Raw genomic sequence first — 13,204 nt, forward strand, 5'->3', positions numbered from 1 at the left:
GTCATGCTGTCCCTGTTCATTCGGCACCCTTCATGCCTCGCTCCCCTTCATCCCAGGCTAGTTGCAGCCCGCCCAAGAACACCGAGCTCCCCAGCGAACAGGCGCTTTGATGCACGCGAGCAGGCAAGCAAGCGAGCGCGAGACCGCTGGCGGGCCGGCGGGCCTCGTGGCAGCAGGAACGCCGGGGAGGGCGAGGGGCGGGGCCCGGAAAGCGTGCGTTCCAGCCGGTTGGTTGCTGAGGCGACCGCGTTCTCTGGAGGAAGGCCAGCGGAGTTCGAAGGGCTGGTCGGACGTTGGTCGCAGGGCAGCCTCGGGTCGCGGCTGGTATTGGGCGCCTCCGCTTCTCCGGAGGGCGAAGGCGACTCCAGGCGGGGTGGGGGGTGAGCGTTTTGCCAAAGCCTTGAGGTTTTTTCTCTCTCTCTCTCTCGCCCTCCACGGTCGGCCGGCGGCAGCGAGGGGCAGCCTTGGCGACGCCGTGGGAGCGTTGCCCTCCTCCTCCTTCTCCTCCCCCTCCGCCTCCCCCTCCAGGGAGCTGTCAGGGAGGCACCGCCATGGGCGACTTTAATGTCGGCGCGGCTGCCACGCATTTCATCCCCGGCGTTTCCCCAGTTCCCGGGAGCGCTGCAGTTGCGGCTGATTTGTCTGGCAGCAAATACAATGGGGACAAAGATGTTCGCGACTTTCACATCCTCCGCCGCAACCAGCCGGTCATACTCTTGGTAATCGTTGCGAGTTTCGCCGTGGGAGGTAGGATGATGAGGGCGAAAGAGAGCCTCAGCCTCCTTTCCAAAAGGGCTCCTTTATAAGCGGCTTCTGTTCATCTTTGATTTTTACGAAAATGTAATTTAGCTATAATGTGTATTTTTTTTAATCCTCAGTTTAATTTTAGACACTGATCTCTGTCACTGAAGCCCAGGAATAGTAAATAAGTAAAGAGAATACACTGCATGCAAATCTATTTGAAACAAGAGGAAGAGAACACAGCACAGGAGCAGCAATAAAACAAAAACAGAAATTGAATAAAAGACTAGGAATCACAGACTAATGAAGCTGGAACATATAAGTCCAATCCCCTGCTCAGTACAGGAGAGAAAGATCTAAAATACTTGAGAGAATAAAAATATCTTCACCTGACATCAAAAAAGGCTTGAAATTTGGCAGACAAGCCATTGAGGGGAGGGCACTCCAAATCTGAGCAGATGCTTTTCATATGTTCTCAAAGGAAAGTTCCCATGGTCAAAATCCTCTTGTATGGCTGCACAGATGGCATAACTTTTGGAGGCAAATTGCCCCAGGTTAAGAATTCACCCTAGATACCAGTTTTGCCCAGTGAGTCACTTTCTCTCCAAATCTTATGCCACTTGGGCTATGCCTGTGTGACTAACTAAAAAGATTTGGGCCACTGCATTTAGTGGGAGTGATTAACTGTTCGTAGGATTGTAGCTGAAAGTGCACTGCGCCTCTCCTGTTTTTTTTTTAAAAAGGGATATAAGAATGTTTTCCTTTTGCTGGATTGTGCAATTTTTCTAGGATTTTTTTAAATAAGACATAGACATAAGAGACATAAGAAATTTATTGTCATTGCACTCACAAGTGGGTGCAACGAAATGAGGTGCTCTTCCCCAAGGTAAAACTGGACAACACCACTACAAAAAAAGTTAAAATATACACAACACTCACCATACCAATATAGATACCCCATTACTCCCAGCAATTAAAATTCCGCCAAAAACTTATGACCCTGCATTTAAACTCAATACTGCACTTGGGTAAAAGCTGTTCTTGAATCTGCTTGTCCTTGCTTTCAATACCCTGAATCTCCTTCTCGATGGCAATAGTTCAAAGAGCTGATGTCCCGGATGAGAGGAGTCCTTCAGTATATTAGATATCTTCCTCTTACATCTGTTCTTATACAATTCTTCCAAAGAGGGGAGTGAACAGCCAATGATGTTTTGGGCCGTCTTGATCACCCCTTGAATTGCCTTTTTCTCTGCCACTGTGCAGCTCATAAACCGTACACAGAGACAGTAGGATAATATGCTCTCAATCGAACTCCAATAGAAGGTGATCAACAAACTCTCAGTCAATTGTTGTTTTCTAAGAGTCCTTAGAAAATACAACCGTTGTTGCACCTTCCTAATTAACGCAGCAGTGTTTGCACTCCAAGTCAGGTCATTTGTTATGATGGTCCCAAGAAACTTACATTCAACCACCTGTTCCACACAAACTCCATCTATATACAGTGGCTGAATGTCTGCTCTTTTTTTCCTATAGTCCACTATAAATTCCTTGGTTTTTTGGATGTTAAATAGAAGATTGTTTTTTTTTTTTTTGCACCAGCGGGATAGCTGTAATACCTCATCCCGATACGCAGACTCATCATCCCCGGAAATAAGTCCTACTAGTGTAGTGTCGTCTGCGAATTTGATAATCCTATTACTGGGATGGTTATTGGTGCAATCCGATGAATAAATGGAGAACAGTAGTGGACTGAGGACACAACCTTGTGGAGTGCCAGTGCTGAGTATCTTGTCAGTAGAGATGTAGTCATTCAGTTTAACCCTTTGTGGATGATTTGTTAAAAAATCCAAAATCCACAGACAGATAGAATCTGGAAAATCTAGATCTTTAAGTTTGACTATTAATCTGTGGGGTATAATGGTATTAAAAGCGGAACTAAAGTCCGCAAACAGCATTCTTACATAATTCCCTTGTGTTTCCAAGTGGGATAAAGCCATATAAAGTACAGTATTAATCGCATCCTCAGTTGATCTATTTTCTTTATAAGCAAACTGAAGCCCATCAAAGGAATCAGGAAGGCAGGAGATAATATATTTCCGAACTAACTGCTCAAAGCACTTCATTAAGATTGAAGTTAGTGCCACCGGCCTGTAGTCATTTGGACTGTTTGTAGGCAACTTTTTAGGCAGTGGAACGATGATGGAAGCCTTGAGACAGACAGGAACTGCACATAGTGTCAGGGATCGATTAAAAATTACAGTCCATATCCCGGCTAGCTGATCAGCACAGCCTTTTACCACCCGACCAGGAATTGAGTCGGGTCCAGCTGCTTTTCTGGAATTAACCACCTTCATAGTCTGTCTCACATCCTGCTCAGTCACAATGAAGGGGGGACTCTGCTGAGTAAATGATGGCAAATGAACAGTTTCAGTTTGATCGAACTCGAATCGAGCAAAAAAGTTGTTCAACTCCTCAGCCACCTCCACGCCTCTGCCCAAGGAAACCTTTTTTGCTTTGTAGTTTGTTAGTTGTTGAACCCCCTGCCAAACTTGCCTCATATTATTGCTGAGAAAGCAGTCCTCAATTCTCCTCTTGTATTCGGCCTTAGCTTGCTTAATGCCTCTCCTCAAGTTCGTTCTTGCTACACTGTAGTCTAGATCATCCCCAGACTTAAAAGCCTTATTTCTAGCATACAACAGACGTCTAACCTTCCCGGTCATCCAAGGTTTCTGATTGGGATAAACCCGGATATGTTTATCCACTGTGACAGTGTCAATACAGTGTGCCATATACCCTAACACTGCAGCTGTATGTTCTTCCAAATCAGGATGGTCAAAAACTTCCCAATTCGTCTGTTCAAAACAGTCCTTTAACTGCTCCATTGCTCCCTCCGGCCAGCTTTTCACTGTCTTGACTACTGGCCCTGACTGTTTTCTCAGAGGAATATACTCCGGAGCTAGAAACAGGGACATATGGTCAGACTGCCCCAGATGTGGCAATTGTAATGTCCTGTATCCATTTGCAATATTCGTGTAGACCTTATCTAAGGTGTTCAACCCCCTAGTAGCACACGTTACATGTTGATGGAATTTAGGGAGGACCGCACGTAGGTCTACATGATTGAAGTCTCCTGCAATAATGTATACAGCATCTGGAAATTTGCTTTGCAAGTTGCCAATTTCATCGCCCAGATGACCCAGCGCCAAATCTGCATTTGCATCCGGCGGAATATAAACAACAAGAATAATAACAACGCTGAATTCCTGAGGAAGGTAGAAAGGTCTGCATTTAACAGACAGATATTCCAGCTCCAACAAGCAATGATGTGTTATAATCTCTGAGTTTGTGCACCAGCTCTCTCTAACAAACACGCACAATCCTCCTCCTCTGCACTTCCCCACATTCCTGTCCCTGTCCAAACGATGTAATAAAAAACCTTCCATATCAATAACAGTGTTTGGAATAGTGGGGTTCAGCCAGGTTTCAGTGATTAACAACACGCAACAGTTTTTCACAAACTTACTTGAGGAGACCTGTAACCTTAAGTCATCCATCTTGTTTGCCACTGATCTGGCATTAGTCAGAAAGAGACTTGGGAGTGGTAGCCGCTTCGTTTGTTTTTGCAGCCTATACAAAACACCAGCCCTGCAGCGAGGGTTTAATGACAATGGATGAGTCTAAAAGTAATAACTTTGGAGAAGGGCAAACGAAAGGTCTGCCTTGCATATAAGATGCATTTTGTACCAGCATAATAGGACCCATATTATGATAGTGTGGTTGCTGACCTTGAGCCAGACATCCTGGAGAGTGAAGTCAAGCGGGCCTTAAAAAGCATAGCTAACCACAAGGCCAGTGTAGGTGATGACATTCCAGCTGAACTATTTAAAATTTTAAAAGATAATGCTGTTAAGGTGCTACGCTCAATATGCCAGCAAGTTTGCAAAACTCAGCAGTGGCCAGAGGATTGGAGAAGATCAGTCTACATCCCAATCCCAAAGAAGGGCAGTGCCAAAGAATGCTCCAAATGAGGGTTATTTTTTTTGTTTGAGGAAAATGTTTAATATTTTCTTATAAATAGATTAATATATGTTTTATTTTCAAATTCTGTGACTGGCTTTTTTTTAATGGTCAACAGTTTAAAAAGGAATTCAAAGAATCTTTCCATCCCCCTTGTGAGGGTTCAAGTTGTTTGATAGTAAGCAGGAGATGGAAGAGGGAGGATGGCTGGATCGCAGGGAAGTGTTCTCCTATACATATTTTGTAGATTGGAAATGCCTTTATTTTAGCAACATGGGTTTAAAAAAAGGGAATGGGGAAGAAAGCCATAGTAATGGTAATAGCTGTAATGTGGTAGATTCTTTAAAAAAATATGTGTAATAAAGTATACATTCTTTCATAAGCAGTCAGCACAGTAGCTACTAAAGAATGTGGTTTGACAATTAAAAAGATATTGGACTGCACCGAAATTGATAGACTAACACTGAAAATCAAAGGAAAAGAAGATACAAAATATTATCAAACATGGGACTTGTTCTATCAATGGTTAGAAGGACGTTGTATAGATTAGGAGCGTAATATGTATGGTAGTTGTTTTAACAAATGATTATAAGCTGTACCCAGGTGGCACAATGTTAAATCAACATGGATGGATTTTATATTATAATAATAATAATAATAATAATAATAATAATAATAATAATAATAATAATAATAATAATAATAATGATGATGATGATGATGATGATGATGATGATGATGATGATGATGATGTGGTTTGGTGGTAGGCACCTTTAAATCATTAAGCACTGTTTTAAAACAGGTGTTAATTTGCTAAAAGGAGATTAATTTTTTTCTGTAAATAGAGGTAGTGTTAAGCTTTAATTTATTTCCCTCCAGTTCTTTTGCACTTTGGAGAAGGAATTATATTTGAACACAAGGTTATTTATGTTTTATGTGGACATAAGGCAAGTTCAGGAATTATCATGGAATGTAGTTGGTGAAGAAATATTTGGACTGGGAGAGAAATAAGAAAGAAAGCATCATCTGCAGATTTTTACTAGCCTTTGTGGTCAGTCAAAAATTGAGTTCCTTATTATCCTGATTCTGTTTGGAGGAATGAGGTCTTTAACCTTTGGGTAGTGTGGGTGGCATATAAATTAAATAAATAATAATAATAATAACCGGAAGTAAGGTCTTGCTTTTGCACACAGTTTTGTTGTTGTTGTTGTTTAGTCGTTAAGTTGTGTCCAGCTCTTTGTGACCCCATGGACAAGAGCATGCCAAGCCCTCCTGTCTTCTACTGCCTCCTGGAGTTGGGTCAAATTCATGTTGGTAGCTTTGATGACACAGTCCAAATATCTTGTCCACTTTCCCAACATCAGGGTTTTTTTCAGGGAGTCTTCGCATGAGATGGCCAAAACATTGGAGCCTCAGCTTCAGGATCTGTCCTTCCAGTGAGCACTCAGGGTTGATTTCCTTTAGAATTGATTGGTTTGTTCTCCTTGCATTGCAGGAGACTCTCAAGAGTCTCCTCCAGCACCACAATTCAAAAGCATCACTTCTTTGGCAGTCAGCCTTCTTTATGGTCCAGCTCTCACTTACATATATCACTACTGGAAAAAACATAACTTTGATTGTGAAGACCTTTGTTGGCAAGGTGATGTCTCTGCTTTTGAAGATGCTGTCTAGATTTGTCATCGCTTTCCTCCCAAGAAGCAGGGGTCTTGTCACCATCTACAGTGAGGTGGCAAATTGCCCCACAGTTTTAGGGACACTTGAGAGTCCCTGGACTGCAAGGAGAACAAACCTATCAGTTCTGAAGGAAATCAACCCTGAGTGCTCATTGGAAGGACAGATCCTGAAGCTGAGGCTCCAATATTTCGGCCATCTCATGAGAAGAGAAGACTCCTTGGAAAAGACCCTGATGTTGGGAAAGTGTGAAGGCAAAAGGAGAAGGGGACAACAGAGGACGAGATGGTTGAACAGTGTCATCAAAACTATCAACATGAATCTCACCCAACTCTGGGAGGCAGTGGAAGACAGGAGGGCCTGGCGTGCTCTGGTCCATGGGTTCATGACTTAATGACTATACAACAACAACAAAACAGCGGTCTGAAAATATTAAAATTTTTAAAAGAAAAAAAATACAGAAATACATACGTATTTCCACAATGTTTTTACTAGATCTGGCCACTAAGAAGGAGCCAGAGACCATACAGAGTTTGCTATTCTCAGTTTACAGCATCCGCTGGACAGGTTTGGAATTGATCTTGTGTGGATACAGGGGTCTTGCTATTTCAAAAATTTAAATTGTGATTTAAATCAAATCCACCCTGCTGGTCACTAAAGAGAAGGGCAACACTACAGTATGTTTATAAAATAAAAATGCAAGAGTAGTGTGATACCTTTATTGAACCACGAACAAAATCAAATAAATTGCCAGCGTTCATGGGGAAAATTCCACTTCATCAGGCTAGGCACTACTGCTTCAAGGTAGCACAGAAGAGCTGTAGCTAAGAGTCCTAAAAATTCAGGGCAGATGTCAATGCCATGTCTGCTTGCCTGAGGTGAGTTGAGGCATAAGTTGCAAACATCAGCTGGTGTGTGTGTGCGGTCTTGAGCACCATTTGTTGCCGCATGGTTGGAAACTTCCACCCCAAACTTCAAACAAAGGGTTATCTGTGCTGTCAATGAAAGGAGTGGTGTCCAGCCTGATGAAGCCAATTTTTTTGTCTGAAAGCTTCCAATTTGTTTGATTTTTTAAAAAGGGGGCTCAAAATGTATCACACTGCTTTTGTATTAGGGCAATCCTAAGGGCCACACAGCTTTTTCCCTAAGTCTCTCTTACAAAACAGGGTGGAGAAAAATTAATGGTCTTTTTAAAATCAATGTTATAAAAATTCAAGTTAAATAATAATTTAAAATAAAAATCATTTTTTATTTAAGTTGTCAATTTTTTTTTAAAAAATGTAAATCTTGATTTGAATCAAACCCTAATACAAAATGCAGTCCTTTTGGTCCAACCCCCCTTTTCATTTTCCTAACTCATTGTAGCATTGTTTTCTCATAATTAGTACCCCTTTGACCCTTTGTAGTCCTACATATTCATATTCAAGGAAATGGTCTCAAACTATTTGTCAACACCAATTTGAATGGTATCCCATTTGAGTCTCTTTTAATGCTTGAGCAACGACAGTTTTACTGGTATTATTTCACTCCCTTAATTATTAACTGTTAAGGAGATATGAGTGTGCAGAGTGTTTCTTCTTGTAAGAGTCAATGCTGTGCCCTAGAGATGGGCACTTGCAGCTGTCCAGCAGTTTGGTGCCATCTGGCAGATGTCACCCACAGGTGTTGTCCAAACACCCTGGATTCTGCACCCCACTTCCCCCCCCCAGGTGCCCACTCACAGAATGGGGCGGAGTAAGGACGTCTGGAGCATTGCTTCTGATGGGGGGGCCTGCTGGAGGAGGTGGGGTGCAGAACCTGGAGCACCCGTGCAACACCTGTTGGGCCTGATCCACCGAACCATGCTGAACTGCAGTAAGTGCCCATCTCTATCTACTCTGCCCACATCACTATGTGAAATTATTGAGAACCCCTTTTAGTGTGCCCATGTAAGACAGGATTCTCTGGAATTATAACATATGTACTTAAATGTTATGATTATATTATGGTCATTTTATTCATCTTCTGATCAGCTTATCGGGATGCTCCGATGAGAAGCTGATAAAATACTGTTTGTCAAACAAGAGTTCCTGTGTTACTGATTAGGTTGCTTACCCCACCCCACCCCCACCCCTACCCTCGTATTGCCCTGCATATGAAAGCCCAGCTATGTTAGTTGCATTGGACATGTTGTGTATTTCTGGCTCTTTGCTTTATTTCCAGTGGTAAGCTTTGACTAACTTACTGCCTGTGCATTTAGCAGTCATTTCTTTCTTTCAGCCCTGCTGCGAACTATTTTGAAAAGAAAAAAAATTCCTATTCTTGTAATAGTATTCTTCATTGGAGTCATCATTGGAACATCTCAGGTACTGTATCTATACTTAAGGAAATGGGAGTAAACAAAGAAAGCAGAAAATGAATTTTCTTATATGCATGAATAGAAAATAGTAGTTTATAATTTGGGAAGGTTGCTCTCACAACATCAAAAATAAATTCCAGCAACAGGAAATATTTTAAATTCCGTAGCACAGTTAGTACTGATGGACTGGAATATCCCCACACTCATAAACTTAAAAGCATATCAGTGCACAAAAGCTTGTGCCAGTTGGAATTTGACTCTGTTGTTTTAGTTGAAAAATACAGATACAGTTGCACCTTGCCTGCTTGCTGCCTTATTACTTTGTATACTATTATTTATTTAATTATTTAATTAATTAATTAATTAATTAATTAATTAATTAATTAATTAATTCCCCGCCTATCTGGTCGGTGAGGACCGCATTTGTAGATACAAGCCGCTGGTTCAGCTAACTTACAACAGGAAAGGCAAGTTGTAATTTATTAGCATTTCTTACTGGATATTCGAGGACATATGCCTCCCAGTCCTCTGCTTGTTAATAATGTTGCTTGACATGTTCCCCTTCCAAATTTTCTGGATTATTACTCAGATTAAACTGATCCTTCATTTTCTGGCACCTTGAACGCTGTAGTGTATCTTTGCCCAAAGCCAGGGATCTAGGGAGAGGTCATTTTTTGGAATATCTGAATCTTGAATATGAATTGCAAGAGTCTTGGAAAAAGCATGTCTTGGGATTCAGGAGCCATTATATGTACTGAGGACAGCACCTCAAGTGAATAGCTCTGCTGAGAAACTTTTGATCTAAAATACACCCTAAAAATTATATGTCTCATGTCTTTTGTGTACTTAACACAACTGTTGAGGTCTTCTGGGTTCCAGGGAAGGAAGCCACTGTGGCCCCCAGCACAGTTGTTCCCATCATCAAGAGATAGGTGGGAAGAGAAGGCTTTGGTAAGGCAGTGTACAAGGGCTTTTAAGGGAAATGGCTGTGTGCGCGCGAGGAGACAGCTGGATCCGACTGTGCTGCTTATGAAATTGGGAGGATGATGTGATCTGAATTTCAGAACTGGGTTTAGGAAAGTCGGTTCTCTTCTGCTAAGGAATAAGAAAAGAAAGGAGAAAAAAGAGATAGTGTGTACAGTACAAATCCAAATAGCGCTAAGATTAGTTCGTTCATTGTCTCGAAAGTATCATGTTTTAAAATGCTTTAAATGCCTTAGTTGCTTCAAATGCCTGTGTGTGTGTTGCTCTATCCAAAACGTACTGTAAGCTACTCTAGAAAAGTAAGGTGTCATACCTAACGTGATGTCCGACTCAGGGATCCAGGAGCACCAATCTACCTTCTTTCTGGTATAGAATATAAATAAATAGAGGCCGCACTTCTGTGTTGTGGAAGGAGGGAAGAATGTAATATCTTCTATATATTATATAAATAAATCATTCTCAGCTAATGATATCTTCTGTTCATTTATATTGTCAGTTACCTTTTGTCAAGACCATTGCAGAGATAGATCCAGTACTTTTTCTGCATTTATTTTCACCAGTCATAATTTTCACGGCTGCATTTGAGATGGATTTTTATATATTCCAAAAATCATTTTGGCAGGTAAGGTGTATAATTTCCAGTTTTCTTTGTTTAGTAGTTTATTATCCTCACACACGAGGATAAGGACATGATTGTTCATTGTCCAGAAATGTGTGTCATCACTGCTCTCTTTTTGAGAAACAGGTGTTTCAGGAGGGGACAATTTGAGGCGAAAAAGTGGCAGAGACTGCAGATGTGCTTAACTACCTGTTGTTTCTGCTCCAAATTGTCCTCCCAAGTTGAGGACTTCTGGTTAACCTCATAGGTTATGCGTTATTCTTGAACTTCATTGGAAGGAGAAAAATAATCATTAACTTAATAATAAACATTGAAATAATGTTGTTCAACTAAACCAATAACATCGGTGATAATATCTTCCACATAGAAAAAAATGTCCAATAAATTTACTGAACCCTCTGGAAGAGGTTAATCCTTGTAGATGGATTAATGGAATTCATCTACCAAAAATTTTCAATATTGCATGATTATACAGCCTCATGCTACATAATTAAAACCTAATCTTTATTTCTTTATGAACAACCTTTGAATTATAATGTATCTAAAATAAAAAACTATCTTTACATAGATTTTTTCTTTTTAATTTGTTTCTTTAAAAATATTTTTCCACCTTGTTCTTAGAGCTCAAATCTGTTCAGTCAGCAATCTTTTGCATGTCTCTTTCCAGATCTTCATATATCCCAATTAAAACCCAATTAAAAACATGGCTGTTTATTCAGGCCTTCCCTCCAGGCAACTCTTGATTTTTTCTTACTTTTCCTTTTTATTTTTACTGCTGTTCTTGTTTGATTATTAATAAATAAATAAATAAATACATCATTGTCTAATACAGTGGTTCCTTAACCATGGATAAGTTTGAATTCCCAGAGTCCTTCACCACCAGCAGTGCTGGCTGAGAACACCCGAGTTAACAGTTGAAGAATACCCGAGTTAACGGAGGTTAGGAACCACTGGTCTCATACATACATCCGCAAGGGATTTCCAACCATTTTGTAACAACAGTGTGAAGCATGAGATAGTGCTTTGATGTAGAAGATTTACGATCTCACTTATAGAAAGTGAAAATAAACCTAATAATGATAAGAAAAGGCATACTTTAACGCAAGTCAGTCACATCTAGAAACAAGAAGCAAATGTCTGGGGTCCCTTCCAACATTTAGGGCTTTTAGCCAGATATTGACCATGTTATGGAGGGGTTTTGAAGGTTTTTTTAATGTGTTTTACAATTTCCATTGAAAGTAGAGCACCCTTTATCAGCTCAGTTTTGAAAATTGAAGCTTCTAGTAGGAGTCAAGCAAGGGTCTCTTCATGGACTGTTATTCTTGCTAATTGCCTGATTTGAAAGGCAGCATGATATAATGGAGTAGCAGAGTTCCCAAGTCCTTTGTTTTAATAGTGTAAATAACTGAGTCAGAGAGCCTGACACTTTCCATTGTATTGTATTACTGCCATTGGGTGAAGAAATGGTCGGATTTGTGCCAGGGTTGTCATTCTGAAAACTGCAATGTGGGTCAGTCTGAACAATTTTATTCCATTCTTTGATTAGCTGGCTCAGTTTCTTGAAGATTGGTTTGAAGATTAATGGAATGGTGTTGGATAAATTCCTTAATTTTAATTGTTTGTTTAGTGAACTGCTGGATAGCTCAGTGGTTTAGATATCTGCCTGCGGAGCCAGAGGTTGGGAGTTGAATTACCCATTGTGTCTCCTTGATGGTGTCTGTACCGGATGATCTGTGGTGTCCCTTCCAGCTTTGCAGTTCTAACACCATTGTATTATTATTATTTATTAGATTACTTTAGTATTAATTGGTGTACCTATTGTTGCTGTCAGTGTGATTCAGTTTTTGAGTGACATATTGAGAACGTGAAGTTGTTAAGCACGCACTGATAGCCTCTGATTTTAACTCGTTTAAGTTGACCTAGCACAAGTTGCCAATGTTTCCACCTCATATGTTTGGTAGCTCCGCTGACTTCATGTGGTATAGAGTTCAGTTCATTTATCATGATAATTATTTTCTGGTTTCAGTAGAATTTCCTTATAACCTTGTCCCCATCTTTTCACCTAATTGAAAGAGAAAATTCCATTCAATGTTATTGAAAGCTCTGATTTCCATTCAGGGTTATTAAATGCTCTGATTTGAGATGACTACCATTTGTTTTACCTTGCTAATGAAACGATGACAGGCATTGAAAAGTCTTCTGACTGAGTTTGCTATGTAACATTCCCATAAGAATCCAAATTGTTCTAATATAGTTGTCAGTGATGCAAGTTAACTTATTATCCAGGATCTCTGTAAAAATCTGTGACCCTTGGTTCATTTATGTAATGGGATGTTATGTGAGTCCTTTGGTTCTCTGACTTGTTGATTAATATTAGTCTGGTAGTGTATAAGGTCATTGGTGTGAGATCACCTGGTAAGACAGAGTTACATAGTAAAAGTGAAGGGGAAGCAGTTGACCTTCAAATAAAGCCTTTCAGAAAGCAACTAGTTCTTGTGCCTTATTAGATTTTAATTTTGTACTGGCTTGATGCAGCTCCTTGAGCATGATAGGTTGATTAGGGAAGTATTTTTTAAAATTAATTTTTGAAGATTAGATTTATTTAGGATATTGTCAAATAACTAGCCATTGCAGGATGTGAATGAGTACACAGCTTTAAAATGATTGGCAAAGGGGTCATATATCTTATTTCGGGAACCATCTTTAATTGATTTAATCTGTTTAACCTTTTTCTTCCTTATTAATTGATAATAATTCTGAGTAATGTATTGGATGCTTTTTGCTGTTTTATCTCTGAAACATTTTGAGTTAAGTAAAGTTGTGTGTCTCAGCAT

The 13,204-nt window shown here is 40.2% G+C and overlaps 1 protein-coding gene across 2 annotated transcripts in view; it reads left to right on the forward strand.

The window, feature by feature from the left end:
* The first annotated feature begins 501 nt into the window (after positions 1–501).
* Positions 502–13,204, forward strand: part of LOC110074209 (sodium/hydrogen exchanger 11) — a 117,271-nt gene continuing 104,568 nt past the window's right edge. Inside the window, exons 1-3 of one of the 2 annotated variants that reach the window (XM_078383601.1) lie at positions 502–747; positions 8,689–8,753; positions 10,215–10,373. In XM_078383601.1, the coding sequence (XP_078239727.1) occupies positions 552–747; positions 8,689–8,753; positions 10,215–10,373 (420 nt within the window). In that variant the 5' untranslated portion in view covers positions 502–551. Of the gene's footprint in view, positions 748–8,688; positions 8,775–10,214; positions 10,374–13,204 lie in introns of both variants that reach the window. The other variant, XM_020784199.3, reaches the window with a different exon arrangement.

The sequence above is a fragment of the Pogona vitticeps genome, chromosome 1 (assembly GCF_051106095.1).
Source record: "Pogona vitticeps strain Pit_001003342236 chromosome 1, PviZW2.1, whole genome shotgun sequence".
NCBI classification, from domain to species: domain Eukaryota; kingdom Metazoa; phylum Chordata; class Lepidosauria; order Squamata; family Agamidae; genus Pogona; species Pogona vitticeps.